Here is a 24,443-nt window from a genome sequence, read left to right as displayed (position 1 = left end):
ATGTTTTCATCTTTTGGAAATCACGTCAATGAGAATGTGAACAGCACCCTGTATTTAGGAGTCCTGAAGTGAGAAAATGCGTAGTTACTACTCTGTGTGGGCCATGCTGGCTTGTGAGAGGTTACCTGCTTTAGGTCCTCATGTGCAGGCGTGTCAGAGAAGCAGTAGTGGTGGAACAGGCCCATCTTCTGGCTAAGCAGGCAGTGCACCACATGGGAGCGGGCGTTCTGCCACTGCACCAGCCGGGTCAGCCCGCGGCTCAGGGAGGCACCCAGGTCCACTGACCAGTTGTAGGTGTAAAGGGTAACCTGATCCAGGGCGTAGAGAGAAAGGGAGGGAGGTCAGCTTTCATTTGTTTTCACATCACAGCAGTGACCTACAGTACATGCAATTTCAGCATGACTACTATATCAAGTTACAGTTACAGAGGAGGTGGTCTGCTTCATGTCTGGGGGCACAATATTTATTTCAAAAGAAGGTCTTTCTTATGGTCTTAGGTATTGGTGATGATTCAGCTATCAAGTTTTTACTAATCAAGTAATGGTTCAAATTTTGGTCTAAAATTGTCAAACTGCTTTAACTGCTTCAAACGTTCTGTTTTGGGAGCCTGGTGAGAATGGACAGCTAAATAATTGATTCAGGCTCCAGTCTTTTTGTTTGGATTTTACCAATAAAGTAAGCCCTTCAGCCTGGCTTTCCTGTTAGCATGACCTAACCCCTCTAAAACATCAACAACTCAGATGCTTGATAGATCTTCTACCCCTACCCTCCTAAAACCTACTCCCACGTCTAACCTCCCCTAAATTCCTCCACTGATTGCCAACTGTAGTCTGTCTCCATTTCTATCCCATGGACCTGGCATATAATGGTCCCCTTTTTCACTTTTCCTTCACGTCCAAATGTATGATAAAAATATCAGGCTCTCATTTGGGAGTCAGCAGTTGGGAACATCCAATTATTCATAGTATAATGAGGCTTCATGAACCCCAAAATGGGTGGAGCTAACATGTTTCAGAAACACTGATTTGAACCACACCACTTTGCTCACCACAAAGCCTTCTTTGACCGCTTTAAACACCACAGCCCCACCCATCCACTCACCTTCTTGTCCAGGATGTGGATGATGAGAAACCTCTGTCTTGGGGCCACACCCTTCCATACCTGACCAGGGCTGAACCAGTCACTCTGCTCCAGGGCCTCAAAGCGCTGGAACCCCTTGTGAGCTTCAGGAGCAGAGGGAGAGAGCAAAGTCAGAGTGTGCCAGGCCCTCTCGGAGCAAAAGGACATAACGGAAGGCACTACCCATCGAAGATGTCTACTAATGGCAATGGAATTAGCTGTGCCATGTTAACACTCTACTGGTCTACACTAGTTAACAAAACAGCACTGCCTGAGAACATATCCATTTACAGTTGAGTCTCCTACACTTACATATTTATGAAGTTTAAATGAAATGTCACATGGTGGCCATTGTGCTTACAAACAAATCCCATCAGCATTGTTGTAACACTGGGGCTGTTTGCACAAAAGTCATCTCAGATTGTTCTTAACAAGGTTAGTGTTTGTTCTTGCATAACAAAACAGGCAGCTGCATGAAGCTAGATTAAGCTCTTAAGTTATCTTAAAAGTTCATCCATGTTTCCAAATCAAAATACAGCTCATAAAACAAACAAAAAAAGTCTGGGGAAACAAAGATTTTTTACTCCCATCAGAGGTTTCTGTTTTAGTCTGTTGTACTGTCTTTATTTGAGCTTGTTGTTTTCATCCAGTGAACTTGCGAGGGGGATCTGAAGATGATGTAATATTTCATCCTCAGAGTGTGTGCCTTGTCACTCAGCCCAGAATAAACACCTGTCTGAAGACTGTTATTTGCATCTTGCTGTTCTGACATAATTATGCTGTGCCCTGTCATTAACGAACTGGCACACAGTGCTAGTCACAATTATGAATATTTACACTGTACTTAATGCGTAAGCATACAGTATTAATACATCTTTCAATATTTGATTCAATCACATACTGTATTTATCTAGCCTTTTTGTGAAACATCTGAGCAGTGAACAGAGCCTTTTTGCATAAGTGCATTATAGGCATGTAGTACATGGATTTTCCCATACACAAGGATCTCAAATCTACACTCCCTTCAAACAGTGAGGGTGCTCTGTATTGTTACTGTATTGTTATATGTATTGTTATGTAACCGGCCACAGGGTAACAAGGTTTTCTGTGCACACAAAATAAAAAAAAAGCCAAATCAAGATAGGAAAATAAGGTCATCCTGAAGTCTCTAACACCACCAAAACATATCCAGCACAGTGATGGCATAAATAGGCTTGAAGCTATTCACAAAGGTAAGCATGGCTATAAGGACCTACTCCTCATCGGTTCATAAGAGAACCCATGATAGGAACTCTCGTTCAGTGGGCAATCATTAAGCACAGCATGCTGAACAAATGGGGAGAAACTGCAAAATTCAGTGTTATTGCTGAGTAGAATGGTATTATGTTGTTTACTTGCTGAGGGACACATTTTTATGCCCTTCTGTTATCGTGTTTGCAGTCACTGGCTCCATGTTGATTACCTAAACTACATTTTCTCAAGAATCACAGAGGCCATTTAGCTGGGATTTTATGGTGAGATCGGGTGCTTCCACACATTTTTATATATAGAAACACAAACACACACCCCACACTTCTTTTTTGGCCTTTTTTAATGCAGTCGGTAAGTGCAACAGTCCTGTCAGGTGACATCCTAACTATAAGGACAGCCGCATGGTGAGAAGACTTGTCAGGTGTTCGCACTGCATCATGATCATCTCAGTGAACAACCACGTCACCTTGACTATTCCCATCTAATAAGATACTGCAGCGTCACATTATGAATGAGCGAAGCAAATCCTCTTGTTTTTCCCCTTGGATAGAGTTTGAAATGATAAATGAGTATCATAAACCTGGTGCAATAACCGAGCTGGTGCCATTTGTTTGCAAGTTAATATTATGCCTGTAAAAAACCAGTCCGCTGAACCTTTTTTCCTCATCTTTGCACAATAAGTTTAAATCGAGGCACTTCAGGTGCACCTGAACTTCAGCAAATGAATCTTTAAATGAATCTTGTACCTTTCATAAAAAAAAATAACAACAAAAATGTCAGATACAGGTTCAGTGGCTCTGATTAAGATGTTATTGCTGGTTCTGCAGAGCAGACTTGCCAATTTAATATCCTGCAAACGGTGACAAACCCCCAGCTCAAGTTTGTAGTAAGGTTTATTCTGTGTCAAACAGGTCTGCAGATGCACAGCTGCTACAGTGATGTGAGGAACAAACGACAATTGTGTTAGATTGAACTTGACCCCCCCCCCCGCCCCAACCCCCCACTGATCCTTGTAAGGCATTCTGCAGTAAAATATATGAGTCAAAACAACAGTCAAAAGCAACAAAAAATTAACAGAAAACCTAGTTTTAGGGGAAAAGCAAAAAAAAAACAAAAAAAAATCCCACCACCACCACCAATGCTTGGTTCAGGCCGGCTGGGACCAGACTTACGTGTGAACCTATTAAGCACAGGGGTGTTTTCCTCATCTGAACTGTCTTCTGTGGGCAAACAGAGATGAGCAGACACAGCATGGCAGGCAGTGACAGTGAAACAAGCAACTACATGTGCATGGCTAATGCTACAGAGAGAGCTGCTGGACAAGATGCTTGCAAAAAAAAAAAAAAAAACCCTAACTTGTTAGAGGATCAATGTGCTTCTGTTTGGGGAGACAATCATAGACAAAATAAGACAAAAAAAGCACAGAGGCACAGTCAGGACAGGGAAACAGCAGGATGAGGGCACCTGCCTTCATGTAGTGATCTCCCTGTATTTTTCTATAGAGCAAATTGGCCACAGTATTAAGAAGTTGCCATTTCAAGGACAGGCAGGATGAAAGCGAGAAGTAATGAGTAAGATGCTAGTAAACCCAAACTTGGCAGATGGCTCAGGGAAAGTTATGTAATGTGGGTAGTGCTGGAATAGCTTGATGCAGCACAGCTCGCACTACTTGGCTTCTTATTGTATCATTTTGACTGTTTTATGGTATTTTTTATGCAGTTAATATTGACTTCAAAAGCAGTTAGTAAAGCAGAGCAAATCTTTGACCACAGAATCCAGTGATTACACCACAGAATTGCTAAATTAGTATTTTATAATAACCTATATGTTTTAATGAATCCAGATTCACCAAAACCAAAATAATTATATTTTACTGAGCTTTCTGGTTTTCTAAAACAAACAAAACAGAAGAAAATCAAATCTTTATCTAATAGACAGTATGTAATATCCATGAAAGATCAAGATCAATTGCTTCTTTTCTTGCACTATACATTTTTAATTAAGAAAAAAATGTATATCCTTGTGCAGCTATTTGCTATGAGCTATTTTAAGGAACTAAATCTAACTGAAATAATAAGCAGCATAGCACTAGCAAACACGATGACTATGAATTGAAGCACACGGACGAAGACCTCTCACAACTAGGGAACATACCTTGCTCTGTACTGCAGTGCCATTGGTGGAAGTTCCGTCCAATTAGAATGAAGTGCCTGGCAGTGGCAGGAGGCTTGCTGGGTTGATGGATGTGTGGCAGGGGTACAAAAGTGTCGCCTTGAGGACAACTATGAAATCAAAACAGAGTAAATCATACCTAAAGCCACCCATTCACCTTCCACAATTACCCAAGATGCCTTTCAACCAGAGCACTATCAATCAATATCTAACAGTCTACAAGGCTTTTTATGAGCTTGGCACAGGACATTTATTAGCTATTAAAATATATGCAATCTCTGCAGACAATGCAATATAATTTTGCCATTTGTGGCTCTCACCCCTCCATTAAATTAACAGCTGTGTTTCTATCAGAGATCTGTGATACAAAACATAAAGATAGTGTAGTGGGCAGGAATCTTGTGGACATCCTCACTTAAGATCAACCACGCTACCACAACAACTACTTTCTCACTGGCTGTAACTCAATGAGGCATTTCAATCAGATCTTGGTGTGTACAATGAGATAAACTGTCACATGAAAACACAGCAGGCATGGAAACTCTTAAGACATTCCTTCCATAAGCAAAAAAAAGGGATAATGACACTCTTAGGGTAATATACACCACAATGGAAAATCTAAATCTCATTCTTTTGCACAAAGCAGGGTTTGAGGGGAAATACGCTTGTGTGCATTATACAATGTGCGATTACATTCGGAAGGCTGACAAAAATATAACTATAAACCCAAACTACTTGTACACACAAATAATCATTGAACTCTGTAGTCCTCATCAGGTCATAAGTCAGTTAGGTATTATTTAGATGCCTTCTGCTCTATACCCATAGGTAACATGTCCATGCACGTCCATGACATTACACAACAAACACTGTTAATTGGTCTTATAGGACAATATCTATCTCCATGGTGATTGTACGCATCTCATATCATGTTGATCTGGTACAACACATGTTGCGCATCTCTGTCATTAATAAAGAGCAGCCTAACACTACTTTCCGTGGCAAAAAAACAAACATTTTTAAAATTGTTAAAATATGTTACTTCAAATAATAAGTTCATAGGGTAACTGAAGTGATGATAATGGCACCGATGCCTCAGATGTTAAAATTGTAACTTTAAGTGTGATGTGCTGCTCTAACAACAGAACAACTTATAACTCATCTTAACAACTTTGAGAAGAGCAGCTCTCACCTTCTTCCTATGTGCTATGTACCACTACACGGTAGTACAGGCACACCACATCATAGCCTCTTATGCCAGACAGCTGGATCTAAGTCGCACTGGACTAGGTTAGTGCTACGGTGTGAAACCTTTAGGGAAAACTAGGTTCCTCCTAAAAGTTGTGTTGGTTGGCCAATAGCGGGAACTCTTCCCTCACGGCCAAGTAAAGACAATGCCCCAAAGCGGCAATAAAGGTATTATAACTGAAAGGTATCCTGACTCACAGTGGTCATTAAACATCCCATGGAATCTCATGAAATTGGAGGGATGCTAACCAAAGCATTGTGGTGAAGTCCTCAAAATGGCCACCAAATCATCCCCCTACAGCTGATTGGTTACACAATCCCTTACACTCATTAAGCACCTTGATTAACCCGGTTGTCCGACCTTCTTGGTTAAATAAATGTTAATTCACAAAAATGAATCTTCTCCAATCTGGTCCTTGTCTTTTTTCTCATTTTACTGCTTGGGATGATTCTGGGCCAGTATGTCGTGTGTGATAAAACTACACAACTCTACTCTGCATCAAAGGGTGAAAAGGCAGACTTACCTCGTCTTCTCAAACACTTTAACTGTGGTGTCACTGGCCAGGGAGCTGACAAGATTGACAATTTCAGACAGGATAGAGGGGAGCAGGAACTGAGAGGCAATCTCAGCTGTGCACTGCTGGATGGAGGGACACCCTGTCATTGAAAGCCAAAGAGACAAGACCTCGTCATAAAATGCACTGTACAGAGAGGAGCTGTAAGCCTGCTTATCTTTCTTCAATCAGCTGGAAATTGGGAATGAGGGGCCCACTCACCCAGCTTGGCCATGAAAGTGACCCACGGCTGACAGGTGCCTTGATAAACTGGGTGCAGGGTTCCCACTTCCCCCTCCTCCAGCTGGGCCACATGCCTCCTGCAAGATCACAGACAGAACTAACAACCTGCATTCATCTTGCTGCACTGCGAGATTAAAGCGACCTATATCCTCCACACTCTGTGACAACTCCTGCCTGCTTCCCTCCAGCCTATAGGTTTCTCCAACCCTCTTATCCTGTTCTGTTAATAGCCAATCAATGGCAGTGACGTGGGGACTTAGATGCCAACCTCTGGGCCTGCTCAAGCTCTGCAACTTTGGGCCTGCTCTCCTGGCTCCACTGCTGCTTAACACTTTCCGTCTTGTGCCTCCGCCGTGCTGCCCGGCTGTCCTCCCCTCTCTCCTGCACGATGTCGTCCGTGGTTTTGGGACTGCCTAGCTCTGATGGGTCCGGCTTGCTCTGTGGGAAATAAGGTGATTTACTTTCACGTTTAGTGCAGGAATGCCGCAAAAATTCAGGAATGCCGCAAAAACTAGCTGGCTATACAATGTTCTAAACAGACTAGCTGCACTTAAAATCAGGCTAGCTGCACTGAAACATCTAATTAGTGTGAAAATTTCCTATTACAATAAAACTTAAACTGCAAGATTGAGTAAATTCACTCTAGGCTCTCACCAGTATTTCCCAGAAGCTGCGGCGGGTGGTCTTGCCAGTGGGTGTGGTTGATTCAGGGGTACTTGTTATACTGCTAGGAGTGGTACTGGGTGTTGGGATCAGGGTGATTGGGGTGGGGTTGCTTTTAATGCTCCTGGGACCACAGGACTGTCGGGGTGAATCCTTGGCTTCCTTGCTCTCAGACTGTGGTAGATTTAACAGGCCTACAGCCAAGAAAGAGAGGCCGCTGAGGAATAGGTGTAATCCAGTAATGTGTGGAAGGCTCCTTCCATTATTTCAAGCAACATGAATATCGGCCTGCCGAGTAAATTTCTACATCAATATTCTAACTGAATCAATTTAAAAATCCAGTGAGCTTTTTCCTCCTTACCGTTTATGTATTCATTTTGGCCTGTAGGAGTGGCTGAGGGAACACTGAAGGACTCCACACACAGAGGACTGGGCAAAATTCTAAACTCCATGACGACATCACACAAGGCGTGCCTCAGGGCACCCCGCAGCTTGTCAGTCAGCTGAAGGGGACTGACATTGCCTTGCTCCCAGATGTCAAAACGTACACGCATCTGTGCCCCTGTTAAACACAGACCAGCACTGGTTTCACTGAACATGCACAAGGCAACCCTGATTAATTATATTTTCCATGCTTCACTTCCTAGAGATTAGCTGCACAGATAAGAAGTAATTACAAGCAAAAATGAAGGAATATGAATAACATCAGAAAAAATGAGTTTCTATTTCAAGAGTATATTTAATCTTCCCTAACAATGGTGAGAAAAAAAAACCTTTCAACCATTTTCAAACTTGATTTTTCATAAACACAATTATTAAAATGAACCCAATTTAATACAACCAATTTGTGAAGCAACATTAATTACCTTTTTTATTAAACTTTACACTAAATTTACAATCTACGTAAAAAGTACAATGCACACTAAAACAGATACAGGCTGTTGGTTTGATGATGAGGCTGATGAAACATACGTCTACTTGAAAATGTATGCAATAACCGTAAGGTGCATCCATGGCAACTGTTAATTGTTTTATCAGGTAATGAATACATGTACCTACTAAAGTCATTCAAGATACTATTCCTGAGGCTAGCCTTATCCTGTGTAACATAAATCACTGGAAATAATGAGCTTTTCTTCTAACTTTATGTATGTGTCTCTTGAAAGCTCTTGTTCCTCATGGCTCTACCTGTTTCCTGGTTGTGAGAGTCCACCTTGATGACTGTCGTGAGGGAATCAAATTGAGCAGGCTGGAGAGGAATGGCAGAGGTGTCTCCTTGTGGTGCCTCAGTGCACTCCTGAGCTAGAACGTGCAGGGGGCAGCCTTGAGCATCCACAAACGACAGGGCAATGCAAGCAATCCCTGCAAGGCACAGAGAATATTACCCAGTCACAATCAAACTGGCATCGTTGAAACAACAGGCTGACTTCAACATACGTGCAGGATAATTAATCTAAACTGGTAGGGCACCAAAAAGTCAAACAAAAACATAAGAACTACTATGCTTATCCTTCCTCGAGCAGCTAGATATTGAGATGTCAGGTATAAATGATGTGAAGGAACATTACAAACACTAAAGTGTTTACACAATCTCACAACTGACAGATATTCTGTAACCTCATATTAGGTGCCCTGTCTGTCAACTCCATGGAAATCTAAACAGCAATACTAATTTGTACAATATTGTTTTAGGCCTTGACAAGATAATTGTCGTAAAAATATTATTGCTGTAGTCAAAGAAAAGAGTTTAAAAGGACTGCAATCTATATCAGAGACTATGTTTTCCAGCCCTAAAGGAATATGGATGCTTTTCATTTATACTCAGAGCTGCAAAACATTGTTTATGCTACCGTTTCCCCAACAATTCTTTGTGAAGAGCACTGTGCTTCAGCAAAGTGCCCCAATTTGGTTATGTACAGCATATAAACGACAATGTCAACTATAAAATTAGACCTGTTTGCTGCAACAAAATATGGTTTTGCCCATTCGCTTAATCGAAGTAAAACATACACATGCCTCAACAAGCATATGACACTTCAGTTAAATTTACATTACAGACATATGGTGAAGCCAGCATTTGGTTAGGTTCTGCTATAGAAATTAATGTGCACCATTAGTCAACAGATGGAACACGCAACGCGTGATGAATAGCAGCGTCTACCTTATGAACGGCTAAAGGTTGGTTAAAAAAAAAAAAAAAAAAAAACGGATATCAAGGTTAGGAATAAATCTGTCTCATGGTGCTCCCTCCACACCGCACCCCCACTGGCAGTGGCCCCACAATCAAATGATACTGTCCATGCGCCTTTTTGGTCCATCAGTCAGTGGAAGGTCACTATGAAATCACTCCACTGATGTGTCACTTGGTTGGGAGACCATGCGGAGGGGCATTCTGTTCATTCCACAGGCAGGTCAGGCCAATGCGTTTATGCCTTAGAGAAGACTCAATTTCCTTCAGAAATCTTTGCAGTTTATATGCTCTGACTAGGCCCTGGTTACAGTTAACATTTTACATGGAGATTCCCCCTCTTCCTTCCTCATACAGGAAGACGTCATTCTCATTCTACCAGTCCCCAAGCAGCTTACTGTGGCATCCTGTTTGAGGCCATTGACCATGTCAGCAATGCAACAGGCCTTATGATTGCTTCAGTGGGGTGCTAAATGACAGGAGCAAGAGAGCAAGCTTATTTAGAGCTGATAGTGCCTGGTTATCCAGGGAGGCTGTCGTTCCATTACAGTGAAGTTAGTACTGAGCCACTCCGCTTCATGGGAACCTGGGGGAGCCTCTGAACAAAGCATACTGTTGCCACTGGCTGCAGCTGTATTTTTGATCTTCATTTTAGCCAAAAATAACTGCATTTTTAACTGTTTAAAAGCTTTTTGTTCAAGTTGTACCTCTGAGGAGTATGGGTCATTCCATGTGAAAGCAACATGCTGGGACCTTTAATGAAACACCTAGGCCACCAAAAACTGTCAAGGTTTTAAAGGAAGTGCAGGCAAGCCCAAAACGTTCAACTGTATATACAAGTTTATTTAATATGTGAAAGCAAATTTATGAGCAGATGTATGTCTGTAGTTCTCTGCAGCTCTTACAACTGAAACTGCACTGAGAAAAACAAGCTTTCTAGAAAACCCACATGGATGAAGACAAAACCACTTCACTTCACAAAATCACTTCACAAAGAATGATCTTTTCCCTATTTACATTCAATGTTTTCAGTGTGTTTCATTGAATGTTTCATTCAATTTGCATTAATGTGGTCCAAACTGAACAAATGAGACTAGAGAGAACAATATTCTCAGCTTCAGTCTGTACCCAGCTGCCTGCTTCAAGCAAACATATTCTATTCAAGAATTCTATGATCTGCATTAGCCCTTATTATTGCACCAGAAGATGGACAAGAACAAACTCACTGAGACTTAGTTACAGTGAAGGAGATGAGTAAAATAACAATCGAAATGAAGTTACGCCAGTCTGCATGCACCAGGAATACACCATCCATGCATGGTAAATGGCAAAACAAATCAGTGAAAACATGACTAGCTTGGGTTTTAATGAGCAAAAAAAGCAGACCACAGGAAAACACAGCAAAAAGAAGGCATGAGGCTGGGTAGAGGGGAACACCAAGCCCCAGGGGGGAGGGGGTTGGGGGGCCGCTGCATTGGAAGGGGGACAGTGACAGGCGATACCTTGGAACTGGGAAGGTGGGAAGAGGTTCTGAACGAGCTCCGACATGGTACCTGAGTCAACACAGAAACACCCACACGGCTCAACTCTGGGTCACACCACACTGCATGCACAATCCCTGTGACCAGCTGGCACGTGGTCATCAGCGTTGCAGGAATAAGGGCGCCCAGAGGGCCACCACGCATGGGGCAGGCTATACGGTCTCTGCCAGTCCTGTGACTTGAGGAGAGCATATGGGTGGGTGCATTCGGTGCGATTTCTGGCATCGGCTGGTCATCTTACAGCCACCTGTGCTGGAGTTCAGGACTTCCAGCCAGGGGTAGTATTCAATCCACAGCTTTTGCTGGTAGCAGATGAGAGGCTTACAAATAGGGCACTTTGGCCTCCATCTGATCAGGGTTAATCAGGGTTACTCAGTGTTCTCTCATGTTGCTGGGGTGCACAGAGCCACTTCCATCATAATAAATACGATTTATGAAGAAACTCATTTCTTTCATTACCATGAATTCAATCTATACTATACTTTTTTGAAAGGCTTACAGGAGCATGAGACATGGACCAAATGTTGGCCACCATTCATTTATGGAGGCAAAAGTATTCAAATAAAAGAAAGAGTGAGAATCATATGATCAGCGCTGAAGAGAGCTGAACACAATATACTGTTCTGAGATTAAAACAGTAACTTGAAGGACAGGTTAACCAGATAATTTGCTTACAGAATAATATGGTGTCACGTAGTTTAATGAAGGTGATCCAAAAGCTGTCCAACACCAGGTGTCATTATCTCACAGAATGCACTTATTTATGTTGAACTGAAAACATGCTGATACACTCCAAAAATGACGGAGATGAAATCAATTTCCATTCACAACAATTACGTAGTGGTTAAACTATATGATAAATGAATGTCAGGATTTAAACAAAAAGCTGTTTAACAAACATAAATGCCCAGCCCTATAAGAGTAAAACCATTGAGGGGTCATTCTACCTGGACTGACACCCTTGCCATTTTGACCTTGCAAATCTAAGATTCTTGGCTTGTACTTGTAGCTCTACCTCTTACCTTGTATTTGTAGCACGTTTTTGTCTAGGTAGTGGTACCTTATTGTCCCAGTGATTGTATTCGATATATATATAACCTTAGATCAGATTAGCTCTAGCTCGCTACACTGACCTTGTGGTCAGCTTCAGCACTATCTGCACTGTATGACCTGTACACATCTTGCCCTTGTGCCTATTTGCCCAGTATATGCACTTTTGTACGTTGCTTTGGATAAAAGCATCTGCTGAATGAATAAATGTAAATGTAAATTATGTGAAAGACCACCAAGGTTGTCCACTGCCCTAACCTTCACCAGTGGTACTGTGATTCAAGTACAATGCTAATGGAGTAATCTGTGCTACGTTCTTTTCTAAACTAGGTCACAGGCTATAAATGTATGCCAAATACATTATCAACCTTCCATTGGTTATTTTTTATCACTGACATTTCCCTGACATATTTTTCTGAAAACAGCATTAAATCTACTATAGTGATATACTTTACATTGCCCTCTGCTGGAGATATAACTTCAGATGACTTTGTTCTCTGCATCATAACCAGTAATTGTGTTCATATTACTAACACATTACTCAAACAAAATGAATACATTGATTTTTATTTATTCTTTAACTGATCATTTTATCATTTTCAATCAATTTCCTAAATTATGTCGTCTCACAGAGAACCTATTTGTGCATGTAGTTTTTTGATAGCAACACAGTTTGTTTTTCTTTTGAAAACCCACAGCAAAATTAGTCTAATCCACAAATTAGTCATTAGTCTAATTACACCAAATGCAAGGCACGATGGTCAGTGGGATGCTAACACTACGTTACGTAACTGAGTTATTTTCTACATTATATCACAAAAAAGGAATCCAGCATTTGCTATTGCAAAATATTTTTTTTTGATTAGGTCTACATTAAGACCTGAAGGCCTTATTACATTTGCAATAAAGTGCTCGCTACATATACACATGACTCTTTGGATAGTCTTTGACTTCCCTTGTGTTTATTAAAATATGTATATGCATTAATGTACACATCCTGCAAAATTAACACGTAATACTGCAGCGCTAACAAGAAGACGCACAGACATATGGACATTCTTTTGCTAATGAATCGAAGATTGGGGGAGGCATCAAAAGGCCTGAGTTTTATAGGTAAACCTATATTTTAGTGTAGAGTGCCAAAATTGCCAATAGAGGAAATACTGATTACAAGATTTGACAGTCAAGGTGGGATATAAAGTCACCCCCCTCCCAAAAATTAAGCTATCTAAAATCATGAAATTGAAGGATAAGTAGATTTAGTTGAGTATTTATTAGAAATGCATGCAAGTAAGTGTTTTCTGCTTAATGAAGGAATCAAAAAATAGGAAAAAGCTCATCAGCACATCCCAAAATATTACTCTATCTGCTGGCATCTCAAATTACTCAAAATGCTTCCTAAAATATTCAGCTGCCCTATGCACGTGTGAGCAAAAAAAAGCAATAGATTATTTTCAAATGATGAACACATCTGCCTCCCTAATTATAGAGGGGAAAAAACATACTGGGATTGATCTTAGTATGTGTGCATAGCTGAGCTGGAAGAATATGATTACCTTTCCCTCCTGTTCCTTGACCTCCAGGCTTATTGTAGAGGTAGATATCAGAGTCAGGCAACCCGCTGCTTAAATGAAAGTAGTGCTGGAAAAAATCCCCACAATACAGGGGAAAAATGAGAAGTCAGCACATTCAGGCACAGCTTATTCTGAACATCAAGAAACAAATGAAAGAGACTCCACACTGCATTTAAAACACAAAATCTCATGCATTTGTGATTGTACACACGCAAGTGCATGGCACTGGGTAGTAAATGTGACACACTGAGCTTTGCTTTGATGAAAATGTCTTATTTCCCTTAATTGAAAGTCTATTTCTGAATCATGTCACATTAAGAAGCGACCCATGAAACAACCAAGAAAATGAAATCCCAAAGTATATTATTTGAGCAAAATTATATTCATTCAATCAACTTTCCAGGCAGAGCTATATTAAATGATTCAGTTATGCCACGTTAGTACTTTCCCAGCCAACATCACCACAGAAGAGTCCATTTTTAAACTACAACCTGAATAAAACTTTCAAAAGTCACAAATATATGCTTCATAATCACTTTGCAAAAATTCTGCACTGATGCCAGGCATGTTTTAAGCATCAAATGAAATATTAAATTCACGGCAATGCATTGTAAAAATGAAGCAGCACTTCTGCATCTCTTCAGACTCTTCCATGCCCCTACCTATATCATTTTAATACAGACAGACGTACAAGCATATATTCCATGTTATGAAAATAATCATGTCAAATATAACAACTAGAAGTAGCATTTCACAATGCTTTTTCATCTTGTGACTCTTGCGACTTGCTAATGTTGTTTTTCCAAGGAACCACATATTTTCAGCATTTTCTCCAAAATATAGAAATCCAACACAACTGCACCTAATAAAATGTACCTATGCTGATTTTGACTGCTATGCCCGATCAAAGTCAGCAAACACATGTATGTGAATGAGGCAAAAGAGAGCAACATGATCAACTGCTGGATATAATCACTCCTAATGGGTCTCAAAACAACTTCATACTCCAGAACAGCTGTGGTTGTGCCATCACTCCACTGTAACACTGTAAAGCAGCGTTAGTCGCAAAGGAGTGGATGCGCTACCTTGAAGTGGTGTTCCATGTTGCTGTCAGTATACTTGGGGATATGCAGGAAGATGAGCAGGTTCTGCCGGAGGTAATGCGCCACCGCCTGGATCCAGGCCAGAGAGTACTGCGGCAGCATGAACTCCATCACCTCTGTGGCTGGGGAGCCGGGGGGCTGGATGAACTGAGGGGCAAGACCGCATAGTCAGTGAGATGGGCCCGCTCCAACGCACTTCTGTCGCGACACCGCTGCAGCGTTATCATGTTGCTGTGGTGTCAGAGGCACCGTGAGAATGGCAGCTGGGATATCATTTCAAATCCAAGGGAAGGTAGAGAGCAGGAAGCCTTGTGGAAGAACAGTGTGCAATACGTTGGACAGAAAAGTGCACAAGTACAAGAGGGTTACTGTATACCGGTGCCTCAGACAATGCCACCGACTGTTGCTTAGCACCAGCTATTCTCTGAAAACAATTTTCTACCATGTAAAGTGCTACTGTTCTCACACCCACATTAAACCCCTCATTATTATACAGCTATGGGTTCATAATATCAAGCAGCCAGTATACAGATAATCTAAAGCAGACTGTTAATAAAAATTTGCCTTTGGATGCCTTCAGTGCAGTCATAATGATTATATATCAGTGGCTTTATACAAAATTGGTTAGGGGTCTCAGCTTCTTTCCCCTCTGCAGAATTCTTTTTTTTCTACAGCATCAACACCTTCCGTAATGACTTTGAACTCCAGGGAGTATTATTTTGACTGCACTCCAATGAGACGTCTTCTTTAAAGGACAAAAACATACTTCAGCTTTTTGAGCAGGTGAGTTTAGAAACTGCTTGTTATTCTGCTATTGCCTGAAGGTACACTCAGCCCTTGACAAGTGCTTCCAAATGACATCCTGAACCCTACACCGTATGTATTGTGTTTTACTCTGTCTACTGATTTAATGACAAAGAGGGAAGCTGGGGTTTTAATGCAAAACTCCTGTTAAAACAATAAACAGCTTATGTACCCAAGCAAACACATGGAGCATCCAGTTCATGTAGACCCTTACCGCCCGGGAGCTGGCAGAACTGAGGGCTGCAGTGAAGTGATAGCCTTCCAAACATGAGGCAGGCATAAAAATAGATCATGACAGTGTGAGGGTGACCCTCCGTGTCCACCAATGTGTGGTACCCACCTGCTCCATGTCATCGGGCATTAGTTCAGGTGGAAAAGCAAGCATTGTGTGCCTGCAAAGAAGTAGGCATGACAGAGTGGCTGGAGTGGGAGACTCATGGGATCCTGAACTGCCACAGCAAGTCATTGCTGTGGTCCATGAACATCTTCTCTAGCAGCTATGTCTTACACATGTATCCAAACCAAAACTCAACCACATTCAATCATTTTTAGCAACTACATTTATGTAAGAAACAGCTAAAATGTGCTTTATTGGGAGATACAGTTAGATGACACAAAAGGTCACAAAAAGCCATGGCGTGATTTCCCATATTTAGCAAAATATCTAGTGTCAAGATGCATTCAAAACACTTGAGTCTGGGTGACTGCCTATAAGCTGAAGGTCTTGGCTATTGATCCATCCCTAGGTGCTAAATGATTCATTTTAAGCACCAATTAGAGAGACAGTCAAATACCCTGTTATTCCCGGTGTTTAAATATTGGAAGAGATCAACTTATGGATAAAATGAACAAATACATAGACTTGAAGTCCCCCAAAAGTGAACCTTTAATAATGCTACATGAAGTAAGCATCTGATCATTTCTATCACAGTCATTTAATTAGTTTCACACTAGGGATATAAGTACCAGTTAAGTACTCAGTTAACCCATTTCAAATGCTAAAGCACAGTCAGCTCAATAACAATAAAGCTGAATGCATTTCCTCAAACTCACTTAAGAGAATTTACCCATGTTCTTGTGAATAATGATAATCGATCTATTGCAAATGTTGCATAGCGCTTACATCACATACTCAGTGTCACCATTAACATGAACACCTACATGCTCATTTACATCCTAAGTTGACATTCAAACAACAGGTATACGGTATAAAGGTATAAGGCAGGTATAAGCGATAAAGTAATGTGTAATCAAATGAAGACCTGTGCCCCTCCCACCCACTGTCCCAAAATGGCTAACCCTGTACTAATCCAGAGCCCTAATACCTTAGAATTTTTCTGAGAAGAGAGGCATGCTTCATTCATTGGTTCCACCCAAAACCACACTGGATTTGCTTGGATAGGTTCCAGGCTAAATTAGTGGATAAGCTGCTGGTATTTGCTGAGCAAAGGCGGAGGCACGAGTTACCTCCACGTCGGCAGGGGTCAGCTTGCAGTTCCGCACCAGCATGACGGTGATGATGTCTAATGTGGCCTCGTCCAGACGCTTCCGCAGGACCTTGACCAGCTCGTCCGTTATCTCCGGACCTACAGGCAGAAGGCAGGGCATAGGAGGGGGTCAAGGTTTTGCTTGGCGACCCTCTGTGTTGCACTCAGTGTCTGTGAGAATGGAGGGACCTCGAGAGATTACACAGAAATTGCACTGCAGGGGCCATGAACCCTGAGTGCTTACACTCTCTCTGCAGAGTCAGATTAACTGTGGGCTTGTTTGGCTTTTGATCCACCCGGTCCCTGTACTCTGAAAGCCTCCTTAGAGAAAAGCAGGTTTCTTATCACACTAAAACATGTATAAAACAGCACCTCTATTTCCTGAATATATTTACAGCTCTACTATTAATGGTTCAGTTGTGTGATGGAGGTGGACTTCATGTCTTAGCTGCCATAATTGCTGTAAATTCCTTGGTGTGTGTAATGCATGATAAGTTTCTGAAACCAGTGAATTTATTTTTTAGCCATTATAATTTACTTTCAGTTTCTACCAAGAGTCAATATAATACGCAAGTTCTATTGAAAGACTGTGCTAAAAAACATGAGATCTCAGGCCTGATTCCAACAGCACCTTCAAAAGGCCAGACGGTATGGTCAAGTTCAGGCTCGGTGACCTTAAAGGTTAACACCATTTTGCAGCATGGGGAGTTATGCTGTTTTTCATCGATTCATGTCGATGCCTAGCAGATATGGCCTGAAATGATCACGCCAACAATAGCGAAAATTAAGTTGGCTGCATTAAATGTGGCCTGGCCCATTTATCAGGGTTGTCTGAAATGAGTGCAAACTCTATTTGTTGTATACAGATGCAGCATCTTTACTCTATTCATATGAGAGTATGTAAGCAAACAAGCGCTCTGTAACTGAGACGATGAGCCAAAAGAGCAGGGCCTGGATAAGACATTTTCAATCTTCCAGAGCTTTCATTAAAAACAGGTAGCCTGAATGTTCTGAACATCAGCAAAGCAATAGTGACCCCTGGTAGTCAGCTGATGGCACTGCAGCCTGTTTTTAATAAGTATGCAGTATGTGGCACTGTTAAATGAATCAACTCAGCCTGAGTCTATTTCAACTGCCATCCATAAATCTGCTGGATAGTCCATTAGTGTCTGCAGATTTCACTCAGGACAGACACACACTAATGCTGAGCAGCAGCATGAGCCTCTCTCCTCCGTTTCCCTTTTATCACCACTGAACACAAACTGCTCCACATCTGATGATCCCTTCACAATCCAAAACACCACCCCCTACTCCCCAAATAATCCTGTATTCCCATTGGCTCATATGTCCTCACTCTCCCAATGCTAACCACTTCAGTTCCCCAGCAACCACATGTGAAAGCAAGTGCAGTTCCTGTGCAGCCTGTGATCCAATGGAGTAATATGCTCTTGCACAGTCTCAATCCTCTTAATGGGATATTGTGAAATCTGGTTCAACCATTTAATTCTGATGAATGCATCGTTTTCTTCATCGTTTCTGCTGAAGACTGTCAACAGTGATAACCAAGTGGGTTAAAGATTTTACTGACGCCTTCGACAAGCAGAAGTAGAGAGACAGTGTGTGTGTGTGTGTGTGTGTGTGTGTGTGTGTGTGTGTTTGACTGCAATCACAATCCATTCTGACAGAGTAATTCAATTCCCTTTTGTTGCAAGGGAATACTCTCTCTTTGACACTGCACCACATTTCTATGATTGACGTAGATCAGTTATTTCACTAGCAGTCACATCATGCAACATTATACTGATCACAAAACATCAAGGAATCAGTTTTGTTATGTTTTTTCCATGGTGCATTTTATGGCTGTATTTAGCCCAAACTCATCAATGTCTGTAGCACCATTTTTGTGACCGGAGGTACAACATTATTATCACACTGCACAGGAGGTATGATCTGACTGTCTGTGATGCCACTCACCTGCCTGTCCCACCCCATGCACCAGTAGCAGGATGTGCTTGTCTACCTGTCCCACGGGCCGAGACCCCTCCAAGGAGGAGCGGGACCCCTGTGGGAGCATAGAGAAAGACAGGCTGAACCCTCAGGGGCTCAACTGGAGCTACACAACTCTGGCTATCCATGGATTCAGTTCAGAGACACAATGAGATGATGATATTAGAACTCTTCAGACCTCCTCTTACAATGGATCTAGGGTCAGTTGCTTCAACCCCTATTCTACCCAAAACTATAACGTTAAAAAACATGAAACTGAACCAAGGGCAGGATCTGTCTGAACTGTGAAAAAATTTTGTTCTAAATGGTCACAAGTTTGCAAGTTTTATTAATCCCTTTATGGCTCCAGCTGTGTCAAGTAAAAACAAGAGGCTGGACTCCACTAAATAATGGTTTAAATGAGTAAGTTAAGGGTTTGGGTGGAAATTATTGCTCTTCTAGAACAGAATTTAAATGTGACTGAGTTTTTAGATCTTGAATAAATTTTTCTCAAGATTAGTGGCAACCTGTTTCAGAGATGCAATAATATTTGGTGTGTTTTAACTGCAGAGTAAAGCCCTCTACAGTGTACACTGCCAGTGAATTGAAAAGAACTGAATGTATGATATTATGCCATCACTGCATCTCAAAACTGTAATACAATCCGTAGCATAGTGATTTTGAAAATGCTAATGTGTAGACATTCTTACCTTAGCTGTTGCTCTACTTAGACATTGCTTCCTGTTTAATTCAGAGCAATAAATGCTACCAGAGAAGTATTGAGTGGGACTATTTTAGGCTTATTTATCAAAATAAACAAACAAAAGATTTTTAGTCTAAACAACAAGAGCCGTCAAGCATAGTTCTCTGGGGCCAAGAAGGCAATGGCTTGATAGGCACCCAAGATAGTGAAACTGAAGTCATTTCACTGCCTATGTAGAATAAATACAAGAGCCATTTTGGCTCAAAGGGGACGCAGTTTCCCCTGCACCAAATGCCTTACCGAGAGGTCCTCTGAATAGATGGGCTCCTGGCTGCGGGCCAGCCCCACTGTGCGGGACACGTGCAAGGGGTTGCCATCCAGGTCGGAAAACTTCCCGCTCTGGGGTGTCTCGGAGAGTCTATGTGCAAGAGATGGGGATGGTGTGACTCAGGGTCTGGATCAGTGCACGTACACAGGGATGACTGGAGCAGAGAGAGTGAATGGGAACTCACCTGAGGTAGAAGACTGACTTGGTGGTGCGCTCCTGGTAGACAAACATGTTCTTTCTGTTGACCACGCAGAAGGCGTTCAGCACTGACCGCAGCGCCTGGATTGCTGAGGCAGAGAAAGGGAGAGGCACATTTAAGCAAGCCCAAACATTGTGAGTCTAACATCAAACCTGGACATTTATGGGTTGGTGCTCCTCTGTATGTAGAGCAACAAAGAGTTTACAGGGACCCATTTTTGGGGACTTCATTTCACTTAAATTAAGTGCTAGTCTGACACTAATTTGAGGCACGTGTCTGGTGAGCTGACGGGTAGCAGTCCAACTGAGCAGATTCCGAAGCACTTCCACATACAGGAGCAGCTCTGACAGCGTAACAGAACCCTTTCCAACAGAGCTACTGAAGGCTCATCATGATGAGGGCTGCGGTGTCTGCCAGCTTTCATTCCATCCAGGCACTTCACCATCCGATTCGACACATCATTACCCCAACTGATACAATTTAGCTTCCCTCCCCAGTTCTAGGAGCATTAGCATTATATAAAGTGCTGGGAAATGCTGGAGTGCATTAGTCAAGGAGCAGGGATGACAAGCCCATCACAGGAAAACCGGACTTAAAAGACCTTCCGTACACTACTTTCTACTTAATTGTGTGTTGTGGGTGATACGTGAGTGCTGAATTCCTCTGTCGACCATGATTCAAGGGTAACGCTGAACAGCGACACTCACCTCTGGAGACGCCCATGTTGGGCCCCATCTTGAGCCGGGGGTGGATGTGGATGACCGTGCTCCACACCACGTCACAGGCAAAGTGCCCGGGGATGAACTGCATGGTGGCAGCAAGGTAGTCTCTGGGCTGGTAGCTCTCCTCTGCATTGTAGTCTGCATAGGACGGGGGGCGGGCGGGGGGCGGACGGGGGGCGGTCGGGGATGTAAAAGCGTGACAAACACTAAAGCTTCACGTTCTCCAGGAGGCACCTTCTGCTCATGCATAATGGTTACTGCATTCACAATCAGGCTCTAGCATGTACCTTCTTAATAGGATTAATTTATACACACTGAGGCACACCTATCAGAAATATTAGGAAATTACACAAGAAATTCCATGTTTTACTGCATAATCAAGTATATTACACTGCAGGGATTCTGTTCAGTTACCCAATAGCAGCAAGACACATCCTTCGTAGCCCTGCCAAATACGCTCTTCTCAATAACCTTGCATACATTTGCTCAACAAACATCTCTGTGAGCTTTCATTGATTGGCATGAACTATAAAGACAGGAGCATGTTCACTAAATCAGAGTGAAAGCGCAACACAGTATTAAGTACTAGTTATATTAAATGTCCATTAAACTCGACAACATGTGAAAGATCTCCAACACAACAGTTACCTGGTTGGCAAGTTTTTTAGTTTTCATCAGCAGATATTGGAAACTCAATCTTTTATAAAGTGGGCTGAGACAAAAGGAGCCTGAGAGCTGTTAACAATATGTTTTTCCAAGCACAGAGAACTGTGGCTGTGAACTACTCCATTAACTGTGAGACCATGACCGTGCGAGTGCATGGGGATGCGTGGACTAACCATCAGAATTGGCTATCCTCTGCCGGTACAAGGACTCATTCTTCCAGATGTCCTCCTCACTTTCAGCCACCAGCAGGGAGTTGCAGACGTGGCTGTCATGCAAGTCCTTCAACAGAAGGCGCTGTAGGGGGGTTGTGTCAGTCAGAGGGGGCCAGCACTGAATGAGACTGGGGGGGATGGTGGGGGTCTCGAAGCGGCAGGGAGCTCACCTGATTGACAACACGGCAGATCTCTCCAATCTTCCGCACCACGGTGCGGTGCAGCTGCAGGTACTCTGGCACCTCCTCCTCCTTCTCCGCCTCTCCCACCCCTTCCTCCTTCCCTCCGTTGAGGCTCCTTTGGGACGCAGGTCAGCAGGCCATAAACACCGGAAAATCAGACACTCAGACATGTCCTGCTAAACGACAGAGCTACACTGAAAGACTGAATAATAAACAAATACAACAAGGGACTGACAGACTCCAGGGCAGGTTATACATGGTGTCTGTCTTTCATTATACCCAAAGGAAAGTGTCAGGCTAGAATTAACTGCCAACAATATCTCTAGAATTTAAGGACAAACTAAAAACTTTCCCTGGCATTTACTTTCAAGATATCAAAAATATTCAAACATACTTATATATAAATGTGAAATGAATATTCAATAGGTGCACCACTAGTCAGTAGGTTTTTAGTGAGCAGGTCAAGACTGCCTTTTAATGCCCTCTTGATTAGTTGTTTGCCTTCTGTTCTTATCAGTGAGAGACACACGCAGTGATAACCTCTACAATCTACGGCTAGTGTTGTGCCCTTCTTGCTGAGCCCCTGTGCACTGTACCTGGAGTGGGAATACACCTCCACTCTGTCCTGATGGATCTTCACAATGAGCCAGAAGTCAGGCATGAGGGGACACTGGGGCTCTTGCTCATCCATGGTGGGGCCCTCACACTCTGAGTCACTGCTGCCACCATCGTAGCCTGAGGGACAGTGCAAGGGAGAGAGAATAGCAGGAGGAGACAACAAGAAGGGGGATGAAGACGGGAGGGAGGGAACAGGAAGCAGAGACAGGGAGGGAGAGCATTAGAGAGGCAGTCAGGGGAAAGCACAGGACAGCCAAGGAGCAAAAAAGGCTGGAGTTCAGAGACGGGCTAGTCAGAAGGGAACAGTCATTTCCAAAAGCAAAATTACATTAAAAAAATCTGGCACACTTTTGACACTTTTCTCCACTCTGCAGACAGCTCTGTTTTCCTTGCACTGCTTGAGTCAAACTTAATATGTCTATTTCATGTTTAAAGCCATTTATACTGCATCCCACTCCGTCTCCACGCATTTGTACCCATACCCTTATCCTGGGTAACTGACATGGCTTACATCTGACCCCATCACTCGCTGATGCGGTTCGATATTTATGGAAGCATTTCACATCCCCCAGCTCAAGGCTACAACAGCACTCCATATGGGATTAGGAGTTCAGCTGAGCGACTACATAGAGGAAGATGAGTAACAGGATCCGTACCGAGCATGTCGGAGTCCAGGCTGCCTTGGCTGGACACAACGCTCTGCACCCGACTGGGCCTCAGCTTCCCGCTGCCTGGAAACAAACAGACCATTTCAGGATCAGTTTTGCACTCCACGAAAGCACCCCGCTCCGAGAGCCCCGTGCAGTGTGCCAGAAACAGGGCTTTCCCATCAGGGTGAGGCTTACAGGTGTCATGAAATAACACACAAGTATGAGTGAGACACTCTCATGCTGCCTTTTGATTTGGAGCCGCAGCCTGTGCATAGGAGGAGACAGCTCAAGGTGCCGCAGACCTGGCTGCCCGGCCCCGGGCCACTCACTGATGACACACTTGTCATTAGTTTGCCAGCATCTGCTGTGGTTTTAACAAGTGGCCAGAAAACGTGGGCAAGTCACAAACATGCTGACAATAAGAATCAATGCAAAACACAAAGTCTTGCTAGAGCAGAAATATTTGATACAAGGGAGTACTTCATGGGTGGATATCCACTTGCATGAAAATTATTGGACAGGAACTACAAAATTTAAAAAATATAGAAAAGTAGAAGTTTTAAGCAAGGTACCCACAAGTCTGTTAGCATTTAGGTAGTGGATGACTTAGTATTCTGTATGCAGAAGTTGCAGGAATTCATAATGGACAGACATGGATACTACTTGAGGCAGAACTGCAAATACCCAATAAGAAGGTTGTTAAAAAATTACAGGAGTAAGTTGACCTTTTTGAAGAATGAAATGTAAATCTGCAACCCGAGAATCAACAGGGTATGGATGGGGGAAAGGTGAGGATAACATTTGTGTCAAGTTTAATCAAAACTCATGCATAATTGGCTGAGTTATAGGGCAGGAAAAAAAACTAAAATTTTCCCCTTGACAATATGTCACATGAATATATTCTCCACAGCCCTACTGATTTTCAAACACTACCAAAATCAACATGTAATTGTTACAGGGGTGGACCAAAGAACCACGGGACAACCCAAAAATATAATGTCAAGCTTTGTTGGCAGGACATTAGCGGACAATTTCACAGAGGGAGATGCTGCTGCAATGTAGTGTACTTCTGACAGGATATATAAACCAGAAAAATAAAGCCAGTTATAAGCTGTGTATGCAAATTTCTCAGCAAAGCAATAGGTGCTAATTAACACTGTAGCACTTACATCTGTGACTT

The 24,443-nt window shown here is 42.5% G+C and overlaps 1 protein-coding gene across 1 annotated transcript in view; it reads right to left on the bottom strand.

The window, feature by feature from the left end:
- Positions 1–24,443, bottom strand: part of szt2 (SZT2 subunit of KICSTOR complex) — a 70,941-nt gene that overhangs the window by 20,474 nt on the left and 26,024 nt on the right. Inside the window, exons 40-61 of the mRNA XM_036554794.1 lie at positions 23,270–23,344; positions 22,592–22,730; positions 21,984–22,110; positions 21,775–21,895; positions 20,921–21,073; positions 20,199–20,301; positions 19,987–20,104; positions 18,972–19,059; positions 16,978–17,096; positions 14,689–14,853; positions 13,586–13,670; positions 10,941–10,991; positions 8,439–8,612; positions 7,612–7,812; positions 7,242–7,444; positions 6,856–7,025; positions 6,567–6,664; positions 6,315–6,447; positions 4,525–4,652; positions 3,543–3,590; positions 1,102–1,223; positions 126–308 (exon numbers count right to left, since the gene is read on the bottom strand). Coding sequence (XP_036410687.1) covers positions 126–308; positions 1,102–1,223; positions 3,543–3,590; positions 4,525–4,652; positions 6,315–6,447; positions 6,567–6,664; positions 6,856–7,025; positions 7,242–7,444; positions 7,612–7,812; positions 8,439–8,612; positions 10,941–10,991; positions 13,586–13,670; positions 14,689–14,853; positions 16,978–17,096; positions 18,972–19,059; positions 19,987–20,104; positions 20,199–20,301; positions 20,921–21,073; positions 21,775–21,895; positions 21,984–22,110; positions 22,592–22,730; positions 23,270–23,344 — 2,804 coding nt within the window. The remainder of the gene's footprint in view (positions 1–125; positions 309–1,101; positions 1,224–3,542; positions 3,591–4,524; positions 4,653–6,314; positions 6,448–6,566; positions 6,665–6,855; positions 7,026–7,241; positions 7,445–7,611; positions 7,813–8,438; positions 8,613–10,940; positions 10,992–13,585; positions 13,671–14,688; positions 14,854–16,977; positions 17,097–18,971; positions 19,060–19,986; positions 20,105–20,198; positions 20,302–20,920; positions 21,074–21,774; positions 21,896–21,983; positions 22,111–22,591; positions 22,731–23,269; positions 23,345–24,443) is intronic.

This window comes from Megalops cyprinoides, chromosome 2, assembly GCF_013368585.1.
Source record: "Megalops cyprinoides isolate fMegCyp1 chromosome 2, fMegCyp1.pri, whole genome shotgun sequence".
NCBI lineage: Eukaryota > Metazoa > Chordata > Actinopteri > Elopiformes > Megalopidae > Megalops > Megalops cyprinoides.
The sequence above is the reverse complement of the archived record's forward strand: the minus strand, read 5'-3'. Positions and strand labels throughout refer to the sequence as shown.